This window comes from Pelophylax lessonae, assembly GCF_965119305.1.
Source record: "Pelophylax lessonae genome assembly, chromosome: 3".
NCBI lineage: Eukaryota > Metazoa > Chordata > Amphibia > Anura > Ranidae > Pelophylax > Pelophylax lessonae.
This window is the reverse complement of record NC_138770.1, coordinates 40,254,758-40,280,542: the sequence shown is the minus strand read 5'-3', so window position 1 is coordinate 40,280,542 and position 25,785 is coordinate 40,254,758. Positions and strand designations below refer to the sequence as shown.

Below are 25,785 nucleotides of genomic sequence, written 5' to 3'. Positions count from 1 at the left end.
TTCCTGCACTATCACACCTCAGATCACCCCAATTCCTGCACCTTCACACCTCAGATCACCCCCAATTCCTGCACCTTCACACCTCAGATCACCCCAATTCCTGCACTATCACACCTCAGATCACCCCAATTCCTGCACCTACACGCCTCAGACCACCCCAATTCCTGCACTATCACACCTCAGATCACCCCAATTCCTGCACCTTCACACCTCAGATCAGCCCCAATTCCTGCACCTTCACACCTCAGATCACCCCAATTCCTGCACCTTCACACCTCAGATCACCCCAATTCCTGCACCTTCACACCTCAGATCGCCCCAATTCCTGCACCTTCACACCTCAGCTCACCCCAATTCCTGCACCTTCACACCTCAGATCACCCCAATTCCTGCACTATCACACCTCAGATCACCCCAATTCCTGCACCTTCACACCTCAGATCACCCCAATTCCTGCACCTTCACACCTCAGATCACCCCAATTCCTGCACCTTCACACCTCAGATCACCCCAATTCCTGCACCTTCACACCTCAGATCACCCCAATTCCTGCACCTTCACACCTCAGATCACCCCAATTCCTGCACCTTCACACCTCAGATCACCCCAATTCCTGCACTATCACACCTCAGATCACCCCAATTCCTGCACTATCACACCTCAGATCACCCCAATTTCTGCACCTTCACACCTCAGATCACCCCAATTCCTGCACCTTCACACCTCAGATCACCCCAATTCCTGCACCTTCACACCTCAGATCACCCCAATTCCTGTACCTTCACACCTCAGATCAGCCCCAATTCCTGCACCTTCACACCTCAGATCACCCCAATTCCTGCACTATCACACCTCAGATCACCCCAATTCCTGCACTATCACACCTCAGATCACCCCAATTCCTGCACCTTCACACCTCAGATCACCCCAATTCCTGCACCTTCACACCTCAGATCACCCCAATTCCTGCACCTTCACACCTCAGATCACCCCAATTCCTGCACCTTCACAGCTCAGATCACCCCAATTCCTGCACCTTCACACCTCAGATCACCCCAATTCCTGCACCTTCACACCTCAGATCACCCCAATTCCTGTACCTTCACACCTCAGATCACCCCAATTCCTGCACCTTCACACCTCAGATCACCCCAATTCATGCACCTTCACACCTCAGATCAGCCCCAATTCCTGAACCTTCACACCTCAGATCACCCCAATTCCTGCACCTTCACACCTCAGATCAGCCCCAATTCCTGCACCTTCACACCTCAGATCACCCCAATTCCTGCACCTTCACACCTCAGCTCACCCCAATTCCTGCACCTTCACACCTCAGATACCCCCAATTCCTGCACCTTCACACCTCAGATCACCCCAATTCCTGCACCTTCACACCTCAGCTCACCCCAATTCCTGCACCTTCACACCTCAGCTCACCCCAATTCCTGCACCTTCACACCTCAGATACCCCCAATTCCTGCACCTTCACACCTCAGATCAGCCCCAATTCCTGCACTATCACACCTCAGATCACCCCAATTCCTGCACCTTCACACCTCAGATCACCCCAATTCCTGCACCTTCACACCTCAGATCACCCCAATTCCTGCACCTTCACACCTCAGATCACCCCAATTCCTGCACTATCACACCTCAGATCACCCCAATTCCTGCACTATCACACCTCAGATCACCCCAATTCCTGCACTATCACACCTCAGATCACCCCCAATTCCTGTACCTTCACACCTCAGATCACCCCAATTCCTGCACCTTCACACCTCAGATCACCCCAATTCCTGCACTATCACACCTCAGATCACCCCAATTCCTGTACCTTCACACCTCAGATCACCCCAATTCCTGCACCTTCACACCTCAGATCACCCCAATTCCTGCACCTTCACACCTCAGATCAGCCCCAATTCCTGCACCTTCACACCTCAGATCACCCCAATTCCTGCACCTTCACACCTCAGATCACCCCAATTCCTGCACCTTCACACCTCAGATCACCCCAATTCCTGCACCTTCACACCTCAGATCACCCCAATTCCTGCACCTTCACACCTCAGATCAGCCCCAATTCCTGCACCTTCACACCTCAGATCACCCCAATTCCTGCACCTTCACACCTCAGATCACCCCAATTCCTGCACCTTCACACCTCAGATCACCCCAATTCCTGCACTATCACACCTCAGATCACCCCAATTCCTGCACTATCACACCTCAGATCACCCCAATTCCTGCACCTTCACACCTCAGATCACCCCAATTCCTGCACCTTCACACCTCAGATCACCCCAATTTCTGCACCTTCACACCTCAGATCACCCCAATTCCTGCACCTTCACACCTCAGATCACCCCAATTCCTGCACCTTCACACCTCAGATCAGCCCCAATTCCTGCACCTTCACACCTCAGATCACCCCAATTCCTGCACCTTCACACCTCAGATCACCCCAATTTCTGCACCTTCACACCTCAGATCACCCCAATTCCTGCACCTTCACACCTCAGATAAGCCCCTATTCCTGCACCTACACACCTCAGATCACCCCAATTCCTGCACCTTCACACCTCAGATCACCCCAATTCCTGCACCTTCACACCTCAGATACCCCCAATTCCTGCACCTTCACACCTCAGATCGCCCCAATTCCTGCCCCTTCACACCTCAGATCAGCCCCATAATACAAATACCACTGGTAATTAACCTCGCCCCCCCCCCCCACAAAGAGTTAATGATGGCAATCTGCTTACTTGTGGGACAACCTTTTGTTATGTATATAATTGATGGGTAGTGTCAAGGCATGCTGGGATGTGTAGTTCTCGCGCAGCTAGAGGAGCAGCAGCAGCTTATCCCCCATCATGCTGGTAGTAGACTGAATGAGATGGCTTTTACCTATAGGAACTTATGCTCTGCTATCTGTATAATAACTTTGGAGTAGTGACGGGACCTGCTGGTACTTGTAGTTCTTCTGGAGCAGCCCTATGTACTTCCTTATTAGAGGATGCAGGTTGTAGACTAGAGAGAGAGAGAGAGATGCTTTTGACTTGGATCTACAAGCAGGTTGTGCTGCTGCAATAAAAAAGGGGGGTGAGCTCCAATGCCAAGCTGCACTGGCTGTGATTGGAAATTTAATCTTTTTTTTTTGAAGAAAAAAAAAAAAAAAAGGGGACAAAGTTTTTTATTTTTTTTTATTTATTCATTTTGGGGATAGGGGTGCTTTATTTATTGCAGCCTTTACATTTAATACCAGTGCTTCTCTGTTATTCGTAGCCTTTGAGGGTTAACCCTTGCTGCCTCCTATACACCTGTAGGCTGCACTGCACAAGTACATGTATGGCAGAGAGAGAGAGAAGAAAAACAACACAGCAGACAGCCACATGCCACATTATTTTCATTTATCCGCAGCGTACAGCACATGAAGGAAGGAGGTGGGTGGAGCGATTCAGTAAAAGGCGCAGAGGACGAGATCCTCCTCTGCTGTGCATGCTGGGTCTTCTCTCCGGGATGTCACTGGTTGATAGATGCCATTCGGCCGGCCATCCTAGCAACCAGTGTAGCTCACAATGAAGCGCAGAGGATCAGATCGGAGCGGTCAGCAAAGATACCCGGAGATGACAGGGAAGTGAAGGGCTCAGTTTTTACACATAGTAGCGGCCATACATTTTCGGCATCTTTAACTTCTTATCGGCAGAAATGGGATAGGCTCATTTTCGGCCGAAAATATCGGTTGCCAAAATTTCGGTGCATCTCTACTTACATGGCACATGTTCTAGCAGTGACCGTGTGTAGCGGTTTTGAAAACAGCTAAACACACACTGTCACTGGCTGCTGCTAGAAAACATGTGCCATGCGGCATGCCAGTTTGCTTGTTACATGTGATGTGACAGCCAGGTGCACATTTTCAAGTTGAAAATGTGCACCTGGCTGTCACATCACATGTAACAAGCAAACTGGCATGCCACATGTTTTCTAGCAGCAGCCAGTGACAGTGTGTGTTTAGCTGTTTTCAAAACCGCTACACACGGTCACTGCTAGAACATGTGCCATGTAAGGAAAGGGCACAAAAACAAACACGACAACACCGCTGGGATTTGTGGTTCTGGCCTCCGTCAGAGCATGGTTCACTTCTGACTTAGCAGCAGGCAGGCCGCAAGTGTAAAAAACAGATAACAGTCAGCTACAACACTGTGACTGCTAGAAAACATGTGCCATGCCAGTTTGCTTGTTACATGTGATGTGACAGCCAGGTGCACATTTTCAACTTGAAAATGTGCACCTGGCTGTCACATCACATGTAACAAGCAAACTGGCATGGCACATATTTTCTAGCAGTGACAGAGTGTAGCTGTTATCTGTTTTTTACGCCTGCGGCCTGCCTGCTGCTAAGTCAGAAGTTCCAGACCAGAACCCTGCTCTGCCGGAGGCCACCCAGAACCACAAATCCCAGCGGTGACAGTGGTGTGTGGTCTGTGGTGTTGTAAATTGTGCTGCTGGCCTGCTGCCATTCTTTCCTTACCTGTTGAGGCCTTGGCTCCTGTCCTGGTCGTGGGTGGTGCAGTGGCAGTGCTGGTGTTAATGCAGCTCCTCCAGGGCAGGCAGGCACTAGACTTGCAAGTTGACTCTGACGACTCCTCCACAGGACTCCACACTCTGACTGAGACTCACTCACTCACTCAGACACACTGTCAGTGTGTCTGTCTGTGGCTGTGCGGCGCCGGTCACTTCCCGCTTCTTCCTGACTGTGAAAGGGCAGCATGGGGTCCCCGCTGGCCTCTAGCTCCACCCCCTGCCTTAGTCACATGACGGTCGGTCACACGGTCCACCCCCCGACTCCACCCCTTCCTGAGCTACGCTGGAGCCTGGATGCCGCTGCGGAGCCGGCTGCCAGGCCAGCTGAGCTGAGCAAAGTCAGCAAGGACTCAAGGAGTGGGGACTGGAGTCGGGGATAGCGGGCGGCCAGATGCGGGGTCGGGGACAGTGGCGGGCGGCCAGATTGCGGTAATGCGGCGGCCGCGGCCCTCAGACTCCGCGGAATCGGCCGCGGAGAGGCAAGCAACGGCCGGACACTAGTGTCACTGTCTCTTGTCTTACATTACAAATTACAATACCCTCGGCGGCCCACCGGGCATATGCCCGCTGTGCCCGATGCTCAGTCCGGCCCTGGTCAGGCCCACAGACTGCACTGTGCCCACTGCCCACCACTCATATAGGGTGGCACATCACCTTGCAGATAAAAAAGTAATTTAATTTTCTCTCTGTAATATAATTGCAGTTGCCTACCAGTGAGTGTCAGGCCCACAGACTGTACTGTGCCCACTGCAAATGGACTGTTTGCGGTTGTTTGCAGTGCGTTAAACGGGGAGTTTGGTCTGTAACTGTGAAGCGGGCGTAACCCTTGCACTACCTGATCGATACAACATCATACCTGATCGTATTCACACACTGGATGTTTTAAAGCACATTATTCCAAACAATTTAGGAATGTTAGGTGATTTATGCCCTTTCTGGATTAAAACCTGACTCTGCGTCAACTACGTAATTTTCCATGGGAGTTTTGCCATGGATCCCCCTCCGGCATGCCACAGTCCAGGTGTTAGTCCCCTTGAAACAACTTTTCCATCACTATTGTGGCCAGAAAGTCCCTGTGGGTTTTAAAACTCGCCTGCCTATTAAAGTCTATGGCGGTTCGCCCGGTTCGCCCGTTCGCGAACATTTGCGGAAGTTCGCGTTCGCCGCATAAAATTTTATGTTCGCAACATCTCTATGGCTAAGTAGGCCCTGTAAAGGGGAGGGGAAATGTCACAGTTCTGTGTACTTTGATGTGGAGCCGGGTTTTACCTCCTGTTCGAGCTGCTCAGGTTCCTGCCAATCTGCCCTGAACCTAGGTATTATTAGGCCTTTGCACCTGTGGCTTAGTGTTCAAGCAACGTGTCTCCATGCTGAAGCCGGACCTCCCTGTTCCTCTGGCGTTTGCTGTTTCTGAGTATTCGCTTATTCTGTGTGTTGTTTGATCCTGTGTTTGTTCTCAGTGTTTCCCTCTGGCTGTGCAGTTATATTCCCTTTGGTTTCTGTATGTGGATCCTCTCATTTTCTGTTGCTGTGTATGTCTCTCTCAGTATAGTCTCTGTGTGTACCCCATGTCCTTCCAGCATGCTACTTGGTTGCACTGCGCCCGCCCGGGTGTGCTAAGGAGTAGCAATCTGGGGGCTGCCTCCATGGGAGGACTGGACCAGGGGGAAGGGGGGCAATTGCCTCCTGGGCCACTCTGATGTCCTGTAAAAAGGCTGCACTGCTTCTGCCACAGACACGTCTAAAGGATTCCTGGTGAAGAGAAGTAAAAAGTCTCTGCCACTGACCTACTGAGTGTGGGATGAAGACAAGGACAGAGCGCAGGCCTCCCTCCCCAGCATGGATGGTGTAAACTGTGTAGAGCAGAGGTCGGTTCCATGCCCCACTGGAGACTCTCCTCCCCTGGCCAGCTCCAACTGAGCTGTCCCAGCTCCCCCCAAACGCCCCCTGCTGGCCAGGTTGTGAACCCGGATTTAGCCGGTGAGCAGAGAGTACCTGGAGCAGGACTTCAGCATGGAATGGGGGTCAGGAGGAGGGAGAGTGGGAGGGGGGCCAAGTCACTGCACCGTGTGCCTTTGGTTTGTACTTGCCCCCTGGGCTGAAAGCTGCCTCGCAGCGCAACATCCACACCTCCAGTGGCTCTGGTGACGACCGAGTGGCTCCTTAGACCCGGGTAAGGATGGGGACACTGCAGTAATGAGGGGGACAGAGCAGCGAAGAGGGGGGGTCGGGTGATGATGAGGGATGAAGAGGGCTACAGGGCAATAAAGGGGGTGGAGATGATGAAGAGTGGGGTGAGGAGGAGGACATGAGGGTGTAATTGAGAAGGTCCACCTTTTGCAACCAAAGCAGCCATGACAAGGCATGGACTCCACTAGAAGTTATGCTGTGGTATCCGGCACCAAGCCTTTTCATAGCATATCATTTAAGTTGCGAGGGGGGGCTTTCATGGATCAGACTTGTTTTTCCAGCACATCGAACAAATGCTCAATTGGAATAAGATCTGGAGAATTTGGAGGCCAAGTCATCACCTCGAAGATACCTTCTTCCATTGCTCCATTATCCATTTTTGATGTTCACGTGCCCATTGTAGGAGCTTTTGGCTGTGGACATGGGTCTGCATGGGCATCCTGACTGGTCTGCGGCTATGCAGCCCTGTACACAACAAACTGTGATGCTCTATGTGTTCTGACACCTTTCTATTGAAACTAGCATTACCTTTTTTCAGCAATTTGAGCAACAGTAGCCCTTCTACTGGATCAGACTACATGGGCCAGCCTTCGCTTCCCACGTACATAAAGGAACCTTAGCCACCCATGACCTTGTCACTGGTACTCCAATTTTCAATCCTTGAACCACATTTGGTAGGTCGTGACAACTTCAGACTGAGAACATCCCACAAAAGGTGCAGTTTTGGAGTGGCTCTGCATAGTTGCCAACATTTGAAAAAAAATTCCAGGGACACTTTGCAGCACAGCTATCAATTACTTCCCTGAAGCTCCGCCCACTCCACATAATTAATCTCCGACTACTTATCATCAGATTATAGGGTCTACTCAATAAAGAGAGAATTACAAGAAATTGAAAATCTAATTTTAAACTTGAGGCCAAAGTAGCAGAGTTGGAATAATTCTCCCATTAAGCTGCACTACTTCTGCCTAAAGTTTAACATTCTCATCACAATTCCTTGCAATTCTAAAGTGTCAAATGTGCTCAGGTGTGACCATACAAAAAATGTAATATGGAAAAATAAATAAAGTGCAAAGTGTAAATAAGTACATTGCCGGTACATAGTTACATAGTTACAATGAGAATGACCCGGGACAGGCTCCTATTTGCCGGGATTGCCCCGGCAAAAACGGGACAGTTGGCAAGTGTGCTGCGGGCTTCAGTTTTCTTAGGCAGACTTGCCAGCAGTACTGCAAAAGCTGTAATAACACAAGAGATAACTTTGAGATTTTGGTTTTCTATGAAAGGGACGTGGAAATTTTTAGGGGAATCTCTGCTTTTCTCTCTAGGGGATATACTTTCTTGATTCTGCTTTGCTGCTCTGCCTTTCATGAATAATAGGAATAAAAAAATAAAAATAAGGACAGTAAGTGAGAAATTCTAATTTTTACAGTTGCCACTCAAACAAGAGAATTTTGCAGATATCTGTCCGGGTGACAACTGTGTAAGAGTTTGTTATAATTTGTATAGAATTCCTCTTACTTCCTGTTGCGCCCCTGAATGTTTTCTTCTTCCTATCAGAAGTAGGATTGAGGCATCAGAATTCCACTCTTCCTTCCCTACACACAGTGAATTAGCCACACTCGCAATGGTCAGGAACGATGATTCGGCCCAGAGCGGGCTGCTGAGTGCCGATGTGTGAGAGACTGCGAGGCGGGGCTCCCACCCCATGCTGCGCCAGCCCCGCCATGTTCATCCAATCACAGGGCACCCCCCCCCCCCGGCCATCTCTGAGCCGGAAGATGCCAGCTGGAGCACAGGGAGCGAGTTTTAACACAGTTAGAATATATATTAAAAGGTCAGACGCCCCCCCCCCCCACTCTACGCCACTGGCTGGGACAAGTCCCGGCAGAGAAAATTACCTGGGACAGGGTCCTATTTGCCGGGATTTTTCTGGCAAAAACGAGACAGTTGGCAGCTATGACCTAGATGTCTAGCTGTAAACAATTTGGCCATTTGTCAAATTTGCTCAAATCCTTACACTTTTCTACTTATTATGCTTTAAACACACCAACTTCAGGAACAACATATTCCCTTGCTGACTAATATATCCCACCCACTTTCAGGTGCCATTGTAATGAGATAATCAATTTTTCTTCACTTAAAGTGGAGTTCCGGCCTTTTTTGCAACTTTAGTGATTCCTGGAGTGCTCGCTATGCTGATCAACAATTGGTCATTTTCAATTTTATTCGGGGGTCCCTTACCTTATTTTCAGGGCATTTTTGATTGTACTTCCTCCTTACACTGTGGCTTCAGGTGCCCACATCCAAGATGGCCGCGCAAAGACAGCGTTTTTAAAAGTAAGATTTTGACTAAAATCCAATACTGTACACCTTGTAAGTATGAGAATAGCGGTTCTGTAAAGGGCGATGGATTAGGATTATAGGGGTATTTTTAGTTAAAAAAGGTATTTGAGGCCGGTGTAACGTTAGAAACCCATACCCCGTGAGAAATCCATACCCTCGTCACTTCCTGTCAGGAACAGCTGAGCAGCGTAGCAGTCCGCATGCTCACAGCCCTGGATACGTCATTGAACAGCCGAGGGCCTGACAAGTGCACATGCTCCGAGGGTATGGTTTTATCACGGTAGTGTGTGTAACATTACACTTGCGGCGGTTACATTAAAACAGCTGTGCTGCAATATGAGTCATCTCCGCTCCTATCCCTGACACTTCCCTGATCTTGGCTAATAAATATAAAAGCGAATCACGGAGCCAACATCTCCGTAATTTAGATTTCATACACCCGCCGCCGCTTTTATATTTATTAGCCAAGATCAGGCAAGTGTCAGGGATAGGAGCGGAGATGACTCATATTGCAGCACAGCTGTTTTAATGTAACCGCCGCAAGTGTAACGTTACACACACTACCGTGATAAATCTATACCCTCCGTAGGTGCACCGGAAGTGACAAGGGTATGGTTTTCTCACGGGTATGGTTTTTTCATGGAACACCGGAACTCGACTTTAACTTGTTAGTGGTCATAATGTTATGGTTGATCAGTGTACAGCACATTCACACACAGCACAAGGACGCGTTCACTTTGTTTCTCGGGGCTGCAGTTCCTCTGAACTCCACAAGATGGTGGTCTTTACCCAGAAAGGACAATTCTATGGAAGACAGACAGGAAGTGATGTCAGCTACAGACAGGAAGTGATGTCAGGTATAAATAGGAAGTTCCGGGTCAGAGGTGAGTCGGAAAGAAATAGAGAGGAAACATCGCTGGAAGTGGCAGAAGAGGAGGTAATAAGATCTTATTTTCTATTTACACCCAGTTATCCACCCGTCATGTCCGTTCTCTTCCTCCATAGTCACTGTGACGTCTTTTATCTCCAGCAGATGATGATAAACCTAGATTAACCCCTTCAGGGTCAGAACATTTCCCCACACAGGGCTGAAAAACTCTCTTAATCCTGGAGATGTGTCACCTTCCCACCAATCACCTTCTCACCTCATCAGTTTATTGTAATAGATTATACAGCTTTTATTAGTGGCGGGGGGGGGGGATAGGGGGGTATTTAGGGGGATTGGAATATGTATGTCTTTATTTTATAAGCTTCAAATAAGGAAAAATTTAATTTGTAGTAAATGTCCTAAAAACAATTTTTTCCATAATGATCCCAGTCTCAGATATTCATCCTAAAATGTGATGAGTAAAGTCTCCGGAGTACACGGAGGTCACAGGAATACGATGTGTCCTGGCAAAGCCGAGACAATGTTAATCTTTCAGTATGGTGGGAGGTGGGATTCACCCATGAAAAATGATTCCGTGTGTAAAGGTACCTTGCAGAGCGCCCCCTACAGCTCCTCCTTCCAATGTCCATCCAACCAGAGTCAGCGAATTCTATGACATCACTCTGATTTCACAGCTCCTCCTTCCAATGTCCCTCCATCCAGAGTCAGAATCATATGAAATTATAATGACCTCACAGCTCCTCCTCCCAATGTCCCTTCATTAAAGAGGAAGTAATCCCTCCTCTGCAACTTGTGCCTATAGGTAAGCCTATGATACGGTTTACCTATAGGTACTGTAAATATCTCCTAAACATGTACCGTTTAGGAGATATTTAACTTGCATGCAGCCAGTGACATCACTGGCGCATGCGCTCTGAAGGAACGGCCGCTCGTGCCGTTCCTTCAGAGCCAGGTGCCGTGAAAGTCGGCTCCCGCGCGCACGCGTGGGAGTGACGTCACCGCGGCTCCAGCCAGTCAGATGGTCGGATGCCGTAATCCCGGAAGAAGAGCAACTGAACATGTCACTCGTGAGGGGGTTGAGCGAGCGGCACTGCGGAGCTTCGTTCTAAGGTAAGTATTTCATAATGAGCTAGTATGCGATGCATACTAGCTCATTATGTGTTTGTCTTTCAGGTGTTTTTTTTTTTTTTTTTTTATTCTGAGGTTTACAACCTCTTTAACTACTTGCCTACCAGGCCAATTTTCAGCTTTCAGCGCTCTCACACTTTGAATGACAATTGCGCAGTCATGCTACACTGTACCCATGACATTTTTATCATTTTTTTTCCACACAAATAGAGCTTTCTTTTGGGGGTATTTAATCACCTCTGGGTTTTTTATTTCTTACAAAAAAAAAAGACAGAAAATTTTGAAAAAAAAAGTTTTTCTTAATTTCTGCGAGTAAATTTTGAAAATAAATACATTTTTCTCCTTCACTGATGTGCGCTGATGAGGCGGCACTGATAGGCTGCACTGATGGGCACTGATGAGGTGGCACTTATGGGCACTGATGAGGTGGCACTGATGAGGAGGTACTAATATGCCGCAATGATGAGCACTGATAGGTGGCACTGATAGGCGGCACTGATGAGCACTGAGAGGTGGCACTGCTGGGCACTGAGAGGTGGCACTGCTGGGCACTGAGAGGTGGCACTGCTGGGCACTGAGAGGTGGCACTGCTGGGCGGCACTGATGGGCACTGAGAGGCGGCACTGATGGACACTGACGGGTGGCACTGATGGACACTGACGGGTGGCACTGATGGACACTGACGGGTGGCACTGATGAGCAGCACCATCAGTGCCCACAGTGCTGCCAGTCAGTGCTCATCAGTGCCTTGATGGGCACTGACTGGCAGCACTATGGGCACTGATTGGGGGCACTGATGGAGGGCACTGTGGGCACTGATGGTGGGCACATTTTATTTTATTTACCTCTGTTGTAATCAGGGCACTGGTGATCAGTGCCCTGATTACATTTTTCTTTGTCCCCGAACGGCTGATCGGCTCTCCTCTTCCTCACACTGCAGTCTCTGTGTGAGGAAGGAGAGCTGGCGATGAGAGATGATCTCATATGTTTACATATGAGATCATCTCTCATTGCATGGGCCGATCACGTGGTAAATGGCCGCTGTGATTGGCCATTTACCACGATCTGTGATTGGCTGTGTCCAAGGGACACGGCCGACACAGATTTTCCCCGATGCGCGCTCGCGGGGAGCCTGTCTCTGGGAGGCCGTTTAAAGACGGCCTCCCGGAAATGTGAGTCTGCGCTGTAGCCATACTTCGGCTATAGCGCGGATATAAAGAAGTTAAGAGTCAGAGAATCCTATGACCTCTCACTGATCTCACAGCTCCTTCTCCCAATGCCCCTTCATCCAGAGTCAGCCATCACACATTTAAACCTCCCTCCGTCCAGAGTCAGCACAGGCTATGACATCACAATGACCCTACATTGACCTCACACTTCCTACTTTGACTGTCCCTCCATCTAGAGTCAGCAAATCCCTGTGCTATCACATTGACCTCACACAGCTCCTCATCCTAATGTCAATAAGAGTGTAGTTAGCCCATCCTATGACATCACACTAACCCCACAGTTCCTCCTCCAAATGTCCCTCCATCCAGAGTCGGCTTATCTCTCTTCAAATCTTTAGAACTCTTCAAAATCTCCAAACTACTGTCACCAGTCTGTGTCCCTTATCGCTGCCACCCACTCACAATATCCCTTATCACTGCTGCATCAGTTACAGTGCCCCTGATCACCACACCAGTCCCAGTGCTCCTGATCACCGCCACACCAATTGCAGTGCCCCAATCACCACCACACCATTTACAATGCACATGATCACCGCCACACAAGGTACAGTGTCCCTGATCACCGCCGCACCAATTACACTATCCCTAATTACCACCACACCAGTTATAGTGCCACTTATTACCACCACACCAGTTACAGTGCCCCAATCACCACCACACCAGTTACAGTGCCCCAATCACCACCACACCAGTTACAGCGCCCATGATCACCGCCACACCAGTTATAATATTCCTAATTACCACCACACCAGTTACAGTGCCCCTGATCACCGCCACACCAGTTACAGTGCCCATGATCACCGCCACACCAGTTACAATATCCCTAATTACCACCACACCAGTTACAGTGCCCCTGATCACCGCCACACCAGTTACAGTGCCCATGATCACCGCCACACCAGTTACAATATCCCTAATTACCACCACACCAGTTACAGTGCCCCTGATCACCGCCACACCAGTTACAGTGCCCCTGATCACCGCCACACCAGTTACAGTGCCCCAATCACCACCACACCAGTTATAGTGCCCCTGATCACCCCCACACCAGTTACAGTGCCCCTGATCACCTCCACACCAGTTACAATGCCCCAATCCGCTCCACACCAGTTACAGTGCCCCAATCACCACCACACCAGTTACAGTGCCCCTGATCACCACCACACCAGTTACAGTGTCCCTGATCACCGCCACACCAGTTACAGTGTCCCTGATCACCGCCACACCAGTTACAGTGCCCCTGATCACTGCCACACCAATTACAGTTGATGCGTTTCAGCCTATAAGGCCTTAGTCATAACTACATTTAAACACATCTTCCAAAACTGCTGAATACCTCTTTGTGGATAAATCTGTGGTGCCGATCTTCCATCAGCTCCCCAAGATTCACAAGGTAGGGTGCCCTCTGCATGGACGACCCATTGTGTCTGGAAATGGGCTCCCTATCAGAACGTTTAGGAGAACGCCACAATGGGTCGTCCCTGCAGAGGGCACCCTACCTTGTGAATCTTGGGGAGATGATGGAAGATCGGCACCACAGGTAGATCACCTTTCTACAAAACAAGTCTCTAGAGCAGGAGTGACACAAAGATAAGATAAAATTATCTTATCCTTGTAAGTGGAAAATTGTCACTTTCCTGGAGCCTCAAAAGAAAAGTCCTAGTTATTTTGGCTACAAGAACCAACAGAGCACAGTGAGAAGGTCTCAAATCATTAGCCAGCTTTGATTTATATCAACAGATCAGTGGAATATATTTTATCTTTCTTAATAAAATAATATAAAATATTAGTTGCAGGTAGCCGAAAATAATTCCTTCTGATCGTATATTTGGCAGGCTACGTGTAAAACTGTATTTATAGTGTATAGTTGTGCTCATAAGTTTGCATACCCTGGCAGAAATTGTGAAATTTGGGCATTGATATTGAAAATGATCATGCCAATAAAACTGTCTCATATTGAAGGATAGTGATGATATAGTTACATAGTTACATAGTTACATAGTAGGTGAGGTTGAAAAAAGACAATAGTCCATCCAGTTCAACCTGTGTAGGCATGTGTGGCTGTAATCATCTCCCATACCCCTGAATGTTCTGATCCTTGAGATGTAAGTCTAAGAGTCTTTTGAAAGCCACCATACTACCCGCAGAAACCACCTCTTGTGGTAGAGAATTCCACAATCTTGTTGCCCTAACAGTAAAGAACCCCCCGCGTTGCCTGAGGTTAAAACGCTTCTCCTCTAATCGCATTGTATGCCCTCGAGTCCTCATGCAATCCCTTCGAATGAACAGCTTTTTTTCTAAGCTGGGATCCCCATTAAGATATTTATAAATTGCTATCATGTCCCCCCTCAGACGTCTCTTCTCCAGGGAGAATAAATCGAGCGATTGTAGACGCTCTTCATAGTCAAGGTCCTCCAATCCCCTAATTAGTTTAGTTGCCCTTCTCTGGACTCTCTCCAGCTCCAACACATCCCTCCTGAGGACTGGCGACCAGAACTGGACGGAATACTCCAGATGCGGTCGGACCAGAGTTTTATAAAGTGGAAGGATTATAGTCTTATCTCTGGAATGCATCCCTTTCTTTATGCATGCTAATATTCTGTTGGCTTTGGAAGCTGCCGCTTGACATTGCATGCTGTTTCCTAATCTATCATCAACCAATACTCCCAGATCCTTCTCCATTTTTGATTCCCCCAAGGGCTCCCCTCCTAACGTGTATTGTGATTTTATGTTTTTAGTCCCCAAGTGCAAAACCTTACACTTCTCCACGTTAAACCTCATTTGCCATGTCGTTGCCCACTCTGTTATTTTGTCCAGGTCATTCTGCAGGATATCTGCTTCATGTTGTGAAGTTATTGCCCTGCCCAATTTTGTGTCATCTGCAAAAACTGATATCGAACTACTGATCCCGACCTCAATGTTGTTTATGAATAAATTGAACAAGGTTGGTCCCAGGACTGAGCCTTGGGGGACCCCGCTTACCACCTCAGACCAGTCTGAGTATGCGCTGTTTATTACTACCCTTTGGACCCGCCTTTTTAGCCAGTTCCGTATCCAAGAGCAAACCCTGCTATCGATACCTGCAGACCTTATTTTATAAATTAAGCGCTTGTGGGGAACTGTATCAAACGCCTTAGCGAAATCCAAGTACACCACATCCACTGGTCTCCCCCTATCTAGCTCACAGCTCACCTCCTCGTAGAATGTAAGGAGATTGGTTTGACAAGAACGCCCATTTGTAAACCCGTGCTGATTACTGCTGATGATGTTGTTGTCCTTAGCAAACTCTACAATATAGTCCCTTATCATCCCCTCCAGAAGTTTACATACTACTGATGTCAAACTGACAGGCCTATAATTTCCCGGGATATGCCTCTGGCCCTTTTTGAATATTGGAATCACGTTAGCTTTCTTCCAATCCCCTGGTACATCTCCTGTCCTAATACTGTCAGCAAAGATCAGGAACAGTGGTCTCGATATAACTTTACTGAGTTCCTTGAGTACTCTCGGATGTATGCCATCCGGTCCTGGTGATTTGTTTGTGTTAAGTTTATCCAGCCTTTCCCTGATTTCCCCCTCTGTTAGCCATGGTGGCAAGTCCTGTTTATTACTACTAACCATACAGTCATGGTCAGTGTACCCCTCCTTTTCCTGTGTAAAGACTGACGAGAAAAAAGCATTTAGCACGGTTGCTTTTTCAGTGTCCTCTGTAACCATCCTCCCATCATTGTTAATTATGTGTGCAATATGCTCTGCCTTAGTTTTTTTGCTGTTGATATATTTAAAGAATTTCTTTGGGTTTTTTTTACTATCCTCCGCTATTTGTCTCTCAAAGTTGAAGCCATTTATTATGACATAGTTGTTTGGCTCCTGTTTATATCATAATGATAACAAAAATCACCCAGATTAAAAGTTTCCATCCCCTGGAATGTTTGGCCTTGGTACAGACACACAAGGTGACGCACACACCGGTTAAAATGGCAATTAAAGGTTAATTTCCCACATCGGTGGCTTTTTAAATTGCAATTAGTGTCTGTGTATAAATAGGCAGTGAGTTTTCTTTAGCTCTCACGTGGATGCGCTGAGCAGACTAGATACTGAACTATGTTGAGCAGAAAAGAACTGTCAAAAGACCTGCTTACAAGGGAATAGAACTTTTTTAAAGATGGAAAAGGATATAAAAAAGATATCCAAAGCCGTGAATATTGTAGTCATTACTGTTCAATCACTTATTAAGAAGTGGAAAATCTGGGGATCTCTTGATATCAAACCATGGTCAGGTAGACCAAGAAAGATGGCAGCCAACTGCCAGAAGAACTGTTCGGGATGCAAAGAAAAACCCACAGGTAACCTGAGGAGAAATACAGGCTGCTCTGGAAAAAGACGGCGTGGTTGTTTCAAGGAGCACAATATGGTGATACTTAAACAAAAATTAGCTGCATGGTTGAGTTGCCACAAAGAAGCCTTTACTGTGCCAGGGCCACAAAAAAAGCCCGGTTACAATATGCCCAACAACACCTTTTACATGCCTCACAGCTTCTGGTACATTGTAATGTGGAGTGATAAGACCAAAATAGAGCTTTATGGTCACAACTATATCCGCTATGTTTGGGGAGGGGTCAACAAGGCCTATAGCGACAAGAATACCCTCCTTACTGTGAAGCATGGTGGTGGCTCACTGATTTTGAAGGTGTGTTTGTTCTAAAGGCACGGGGAATCTTGTGAAAATTGATAGCAAAATGAAAGTAGCATGTTATCAGTAAAAACTGGCAGACAATTTACAGTCTTCTGCAGGAAAGCTGCGCATGGGACACACTTAGACTTACCAGCATGACACAATGACCTTAAGGACAAAGCCAAGTTGACCCTCCAGTGGTTACAGCAAAAAAAAGGTGAATATTCTGGAGTGGCAATCACAGTCACTTGAATGTAATTTAAACGAGCCACTTTGGGGAGATTTCTAACGTGCGGTTCGTGCAAGACGACCAGAGACTTTGCATGACTTGGAGGCATTTTGCCAAGATGAATGGGCAGCTATACCACCTGCAAGAATTTGGGACCTGAAAGACAACTATTCCAAAAGACTGACCGCTGTCGTTGATGCTAAAGGGGGCAATAAACAGAATTAAGAACTAAGGGGATGCAGACTTTTGAACAGAGTTCATTTTTAATTTGTTTACTGGTTATGTTTTGTTTTATGATTGCACCATTCTGTTACGAGCTACAGTTAAAGAATATGAATCCCATAAGAAATACAAGAAATGGGTTTTGCTGCTCACTCTTTAAAAATGTTACATCCTGTATATTACCAATTCTCCAAGGGGATGCAAACTTTTGAGCAGAATTGTATGTAGAATCCAAGCGAAATCCCCAAAACCGTCCTAATAGTGCCTGGGCGTGGCCGCCAAGTAGTGATTTGTATTGTTGCAATTGTACTGATGTACTGGTGTCAGAAATCCTATCCCCGACCCAGCTATCAGAATCATTTATGGCCCATTTAATGAGGAACACCCCCCAGGGTTGATTGGCCAAGGGTTAAAATCCTGCCCAGATTCATATTCCAATAAAATGAAGAGCATGGGATATGGACAAGGTGATTCACACGGAGCTGGCGCAAGACTGGTGAATCGCGACTTTCTGGCTTGCTCCTGCTACAGGATAAAGTTTTTATTTCTGTTTTTTATTCACTTTCATTATCTTAGTCAAAAGCCAAAAGTGTGTGTCCTTTTTGTAATTCTCTTTCTTTGTATATGTTATAGGCACTGATCACTTTCGAGATGTTAAATTATAAAATTAATAAGTGGCATCTGTGTGCTAAGCTAGGATTCTAATCTCTAGAGAGATTGATTCATTTTAATGTCTATGTGCTCTTAATTGCCAATCTGCATGCAATTGTACTGTGGGTAGGCAGATTGCATGCAGATTGTAAACTACGGTAGCTGATTATTATTAATATTATATAGGATTTGTATAGCACCGACAGTTTACGCAGCGCTTTACAACTTGAGGGTAGACAGTACAAATACAATACACTTTAATACAGTAGGAATCAAAGGGCCCTGCTCGTTAGAGCTTACAATCTAAGAGGGACAGTCAAGACATACAAGAGGTAATAACTGTTGGGGATGAGCTAATGGAGAAAATAAAACTACAGTTGTTAGGTGGTTGCCAGATCTCTCTGAAGAGATGTGTTTTCAGGGATCGTCTGAAAATGGACAAAGTAGGAGATAGTCAGACAGATTGAGGTAGAGCATTCCAGAGGATGGGATAGGCTCGGGAGAAGTCCTGGAGGCGAGCATGGGAAGAGGTGACAAGGGATCTAGAGAGCAGGAGGTCCTGGGAGGATCAAAGAAAACGAGTTGGTTGGTATTTTGAGACCAGTTTAGTGATGTAGCAGGGTGCCACGTTATGGATGGCTTTGTAAGTTATAGTTAGTAACTTGAATTTAAATTGTAGGTTGAGTGGCAGTTAATGGAGGGATTGGCAATGAGGGGTAGCAGACACAGAAAGGTGGTGGAAGGTTGATGAGTCTGGCAGCAGCGTTCATGATGGACTGAAGGAGGGATAGCCTATTTAAAGGTAAGCCAATGAGAAGGGAGTTGCAGTTATCGAGACAAGAGATGACCAGGGAGTGGATTAGAAGCTTTGGGGTGTCATTTGGTTAGGAAGGGGCGTATCTTGGAGATGTTGCGGGGGTTGAGGCGGCAAGCTTTGGACAGTGACTGGATGTGTGGCCGAAAGGATAGTTCAGAGTCCAGGATTACACCTAGGACCTTGGCATGGGGGGACGGGTTTATAGTTGAGCCGTTGATTTTGACAGAGAAATCAGGGGAAGAGGAACGGGGGGAGGAAATATCATGAACTCGGTTTTGGATAGGTTGAGTTTGTGAAAGTGATGGGACATCCAGGCTGATATGTCTGTTAGTAAGTTGGTGATGCTCGAGGAGACTAAAGGAGTGAGCTGAGGGGTGGAGAGATAGATTTGGGTGTCATCAGTGTAGAGCTGATATTGAAAGCCATGGGAGGCAATCAGCTGATCCAGGGAGGAGGTGTAGATTGAGAAAAGGAGTGGTCCAAGAACAGAACCTTGGGGGACCCCGACAGGGAAAGGATGAGGAGAGGAGGTAGATCTGCGTGTGTGGTTGCCAAGCAAACCAGCTGATAAACTGCTAGGTGTTAGCAAGTTACTATTTGTGTGGGCCTGGTAAGTGGATAGTGGAAAAGATGATTAAAACTAGGTTACTAGTTAATAGGATAGCTGTAGGAATCCTCGTAGTTTGTGCTAGTTGCTAGACTGCTCCCCAACCCTTTGAGTGTACCAGATTGTATGTAAGATTTGTATCTGCCTGTGTGTGGTCAGGCTGCTGAATTAGGGTAAAGTCTCAGTCTAATGGTGGCCAGAGGTAGATCAAAGAAACCGAGATTTCCAGTCAAAACTTACCAACCAGCCAGCGACCAACCGAATTGACCTGTCTAACAGTATGCGTTAAAAACAGGGGTTTGGTTGCACACATTTGCAAATACATGCGTAAGCTGCAGGCCCCGACAAGGCACCCTGTGATCTGCAGTCCCTAACTCTACAATTTAAAGAGTCTCTACAATGAGAGCACATACATTTAATGGGATAGATGGAGGACAGGTGACTAGAGGGAGCCCACCCCTCCTTAAAGGCACAGGGTCACACTGAACACCCAGCACATCGCACAATGGCGGCAAAGGTGTCAGTGCGTTGCCTGGCTCAATATAGATATCAATAATGCAAAAAGTGGTCACCGCCTCCACCTATAACTGGTCTTATTGGTAAGGAGCACTGGAAGGGCGGAAGCAGATCAAAGAAACTAAGAGATTTCCAGTCACAACTTACCAACCAGCCAGCGACCAACCGTATTTGCAAATGTGTGCAACCAAACCCGTTTTTAACGCATACTGTTAGACAGGTCAATTTGGTTGGTCGCTGGCTGGTTGGTAAGTTGTGTACTAGTTCAGAATAAGCTCCCCCTCATTCCCTCCAACCCCAGTCAAGGGCCTTGCCTCGGCTAGCTAGCCACCACAGGCTTGCATTCCTTGACCTCATCACACCAGTTATATTGTCCCTAATCATGACACGCCAGTTACAGTGTGCCTGATCATGGCCACACCAGTCCCAGTATCCCTGATTATGACCACATTAGTCCTAGTTTCCCTAATTAGGACTTGTTCACATGTGCAATGCTTTTGACAGGCTATAAGGAGACCGTGTACCACCTCCTAACCACACTGACACTATATTGATCCCAAAGCTCCTCCTCCCAATGTCCCTCCATCCAGAGTAAGCCCATACTATGACATCACACTGACCTCACAATTCCTCCTTCCAATGTCCTTCCATCCAGCTGGATTCTCTTTTTTGGCCCTTGGCATCCTCACTTGCAAAGGACAGTTGGACCTGTCCTGTATTTAATGGCATTAAAATGCCTTTAACCAGCTTTTAATCCCTGTAGTGGCTGTGTTTGTAAATTATACTTTAACCTGAAGTGGGACTGTAATAAAATGGACACCAGAAAGGTGAGGTGAGGAGGATTCAGGGAGGTCACATGACATCACTTTTTTCTCTTTAGAAAACACAGACCTGACTAGAGAAGTGAGGAGGATTCTAAATCAATATTCCTTTTGGTTCCTCAAAACTGTTTTTTTTTCTGAAGTCAGGAGATCATATGACCATCACAGTGCCTCCCTGTGACTCCCTAAAACCCGAGAGATACAACATGTAGAAGATTCCAGAAGTCACCAACAATGTGATTGAAATGTAGAGTTTTCCTCCTGTGAAGTCTGGTGATCATATGACCGTCACATTGCCTCGACCTACCTCCCTGATAGAATAAAGAAATACAAAGAAGATTTTAGAAGTCACCAGAGAGATCACTGAGCTACTGACAGAAGAGGTGAGCGGTGCTGGGAATTCTGGGACATTATCCAGTAACAGACAAGGGATGTGTCTGGATGGTGACTGTATCATTGTGTGTGTCAGGTTCCTATAAGGTGTCAGGATGTCACTGTCTATTTCTCCATGGAGGAGTGGGAGTATTTAGAAGGACACAAGGATCTCTACAAGGACGTCATGATGAAGAATCAGCCGCCCCTCACATCACCGGGTAAGAGGAGACTTTATTGTAAAGGAGAGAGCAGTACGGAGGCTCCACCTAGATCCCCCATCATCTGATAAACACATAGAAACAGTGTATTCAGTCAGTGTGTGTGTTTCCTACAGATGGATCCAGTAATGGGAACCCACCAGAGAGATGTCCCCGTCCTCTGTATTCCCGGGATTCCACACAGGAAGATCACACCATCCCTCACCATCATCAGGTAGACGAGGAACAATCACTGATAGTATCATTAGGATCTTTACATTATCTGCATTGTTACAAATGATGTCATTTTTATTATATATTCAGATTAAAGACCTATATGATTCTAAGGTTGATATTAAAGAAGAGATAAAAGAGGAGGATGATGAGAATTGGGTGATGGAGGAGTCAAAGTCTCTAAAGGTACACAGATCTCTGTACCAGGACACCATGAAGGAGTCTTCCAGCTACAAAAAGCCACCAGAGAGATGTCCCCGTCCTCTGTATTCCCGGGATTCCCCACAGGAAGGTCACACCATCCCTCACCATCATCAGGTAGATGGCTGACAATTATTTGTAATTCTGATTTATACGCATCATATTTGTTACAATTATTATTTTATTATATCTTTCAGAGTGGAAACCTCATCGATATTAATGTTGTTAAAGAAGAAGATAAAGAGGAGCATGAAGAGTATAGAGTGATGGAGGAAATTTCAGGACACAAGGAAATGATAGATCCACCTAATATTAGGAACACACCAGAGAGATGTCCCCGTCCTCTGTATTCCCGGGATTCAATACCAGAAGATCACACCATCCCTCCCCATCATCAGGTAAATGAGTAAAAATTATTGGTAGTTATGATTTATGGCACATCATGTTTTTTACATTGAATATTTTATTATACTGTATATTCAGAGTGGAAGCCTCAAAGAATATAATATTGTTGTCAAAAAAGAGTATAAAGAGGAGGATGAGGAGTATGGAGTAAAAGAGGAAGTTTCAGAAGGACACAAAGATATGATGAAGCCACCTAATACCAGGAACCAGGAAGATCACACCATCCCTTACCAGTACAAGGTTGGTGGGACAGAGCACATGGACAATGTGTGGATTTTTTTATCTGATGTCCTAATATTAGTGGTGATGTTTTACACATGTTATTACTGATCCTTCTCATGGTTTAGGGTGAAGATCTGATAGATATAAAGGTTGAGGGTAAAACAGAAGAAGAGACGTATGTGAGGGATGATCAGCAGTCTATGGAGGAGGATGGAATAACGGGGACATTTATAGAGGAGGACACTCCTACAGAGATCAGCACAGGTGGGTCATTAACACTAAATACATTCCTCCACCCATACTGCTCACTGATTGGTCCAGAGTAGGGCAAGGACTGGGTGATATCAGCCTGTAATACCCTGGTCACTTTCCCGAGCTGTGTTCTCTGTCTTGTACATTATATTTTTTTTCTCTCTGAGCCTGGATTTCTATCTAGACTGGGTTTATGTAGGTTCAAAAGTTCAGTTGCCAGCAAAATTTAGATTTTCATCATAGGTGTTACTTGGCCCAGGCACCTGGGGCATGTGCCTTGGGTCTTCTCCCCCATGGCCAGATCAAGCACGTTCTCTGCTCTGTTGTTTGCTGGCTGTGCCGGGTGGAGGAATATGTCTGTATAGTCTCAGGCCCAAGTCACTGAGTGCAGTCTCAGGAGATGGGAGGCCATGGTGTGGGACTTCTGCAACTTGTCTCAAGTAAGCATTTAAGCTTCCACTGATTCTTGCATATCAATATTATGAGTCCTGACCCATACACTATATAATTTATGTTGTACATTACTCCTGACCCCTGTACTAGATGCTCTGTGTTGTTCATTACATACTCCTGACCCCTGCAGTATATACTCTATATTGTACATTACATACTCCTGACCCCTGCAGTATATACTCTATATTGTACATTACATAATTCTGACCCCTGCACTATATACTCTATGTTGTACATTACATACTCCTAAACCCTGTACTATATACTCTATATTGTACATTACATACTCCTGACCCCTGCACTATATACTCTATATTGTACATTACATACCCCTGACCCCTGCACTATATACTCTATATTGTACATTACATACTCCTGACCCCTGCACTATATACTCTATATTGTACATTACATACTCCTGACCCCTGCACTATATACAATATATTGTACATTACATAGTCCTGATTACTGCCCTTACCTTCTACTATACCTCTGCTATATATACACATAATATGTATTCTCTTTTGTTACATCCATTTTCTAGCAGTTGGACATTTTATATCTGATATTCTGATTTGAGCACAGACTTTTACATGGTGATAATAATGTGATAACATCCTCAAACTTTAGACCCTTAAACAGAAAGTGATAATGAGGGAGGAGTCAATAACCCAATGATGGTGGTCTTCAGGATCAGACCAGTCTTCACTGTTGTTGTTCTCCCCCCAGCCTCACTCACTGACCTCTGGTGGGGCTCAGCCTCGCTGTTATTCATGACTAAATCATGGACTAAATAAGGAAGTGTGGGACTTCTTGTGTTGGGAAGATGGCAATGAGTGATAGAGGGGGAGGGGGACACTCGTTCTATAATCCCCTCATCACTGTCACTCCTATAAAAGACAATTCTCGTTGTTTCCTCACTCTCTGACTAAGGTCCATGAATAAAGAAATGCACTGGTAGGAGATCAGAGGACCCATTTACTAGTTACCTTGAGGGTGGAATTGTAAGATCCTCAGAGACAAAGCTGCCTGATGTGGGCGGAGTCCAGGTTTAGGGGAACCAATCTGCTGATGTCTAATAATAATCTTTTTATTTCTATTTTAGTAGATGGACAGGAGATGAGGAAGACCTCAGAGGATTGTCTCACTTTGTCTCCAGACTGTAAAGTAGAAGATGAGGACATCACACAGTATAGTCCAGGAGAAAACCCGGCTACCTCAAATGTCCATCCGGCACCACACAGTGTAGATGAAACATGGTATTTCTTTTATATTGAGGAACCTCCGACTGTGAAGGAAAGTGTAGTTCTTCCAACAGATAAGAGGTTTACCTGTACTGAGTGCGGGAAGGGTTTCTATTTTAAATCAAATCTTAATGTGCACATAAGAACTCACACAAATGAGAAGCCACATTCCTGCCTTGAGTGCGGGAAATGTTTTTCAAAGACATCCAATTTCAACAGACATCAAAGATCTCACACAGTAAAGAAGCCGTATTCCTGTTCTGAGTGTGGGAAATGTTTTTCAAAGAAGTGCAATCTTTACACACATCAGAGATTGCACACGGGGGAAAAACCATATTCCTGTTCGGAGTGTGGGAAATGCTTTGTACAAAAATCCAGACTTTCCCTACATCAAAAGTCTCACACTGGAGAGAAGCCGTTTTCCTGTTGTGAGTGTGGGAAATGTTTTGTGCAAAAGTCAGCTCTTGTTTCACATAGGAGGTCTCACACGGGTGAGAAGCCATATTCCTGTCCTGAGTGCGGGAAATGTTTTTCAGAGAAGTCCCATCTTTACAGACATCAGAAATCTCACACAGGGGAGAAGCAATATTCCTGTCCTGAGTGCGGGAAATGCTTTTCATGTAAGTCCCATCTTTACAGACATCAGAGATTGCACACAGGGCAGAAGACACTTTCCTGTTCTGAGTGCGGGAAATTTTTTTTAGATAAGTCCAATCTTTCTATTCATCAAAGAACGCACACGGGTGAGAAGCCGTATTCCTGTTCTGAGTGCGGAAAATGTTTTTCAGTGAAGGCCTCTCTTTACACACATCTGAGATTGCACACGGGTGAGAAGCCGTATTCCTGTCCTGAGTGCGGAAAATGTTTTTCAGTGAAGTCATCTCTTCGCAAACATCAGAGATTGCACACAGGGGAGAAGCTGCATTCCTGTTCTGAGTGTGGGAAATCTTTTTCAAAGAAGTCTGCTTTTTACAGACATCAGAGATTGCACACGGTGGAAAAGTTGTATCCCTGTTCTGACTGCGGGAAATGTTTTGAGCGGAAGTCAAATCTGCACAGACATCAGAGATCTCACACGGGGGAGAAGCCGTATTCCTGTACTGAGTGCGGGAAATGTTTTTCACAGAAGTCCCATCTTTGCAAACATCAGAGACTGCACATGAAGAAGAAGAAGCCCCCTTCCTGTCCTGAGTGAGGGAATTGTTCGTCAGTGAAGTCCTGTCTTCCTGTACATCAGAAATCTAACACAACCCTCGAGCTGTATTAGTGCCTTGAGTGCGGGAAATGTTTTC

At 46.3% G+C, this 25,785-nt stretch overlaps 1 protein-coding gene across 1 annotated transcript in view; it reads left to right on the top strand.

Annotated features, from left to right (window-relative positions):
* LOC309550292 (uncharacterized protein) overlaps positions 1-25,785 on the top strand; it is a 979,642-nt gene that overhangs the window by 800,928 nt on the left and 152,929 nt on the right. The window contains 1 exon segment of the mRNA XM_082250695.1: positions 24,733-25,113. Within this exon segment, the coding sequence (XP_082106821.1) occupies positions 24,733-25,113 (381 nt within the window).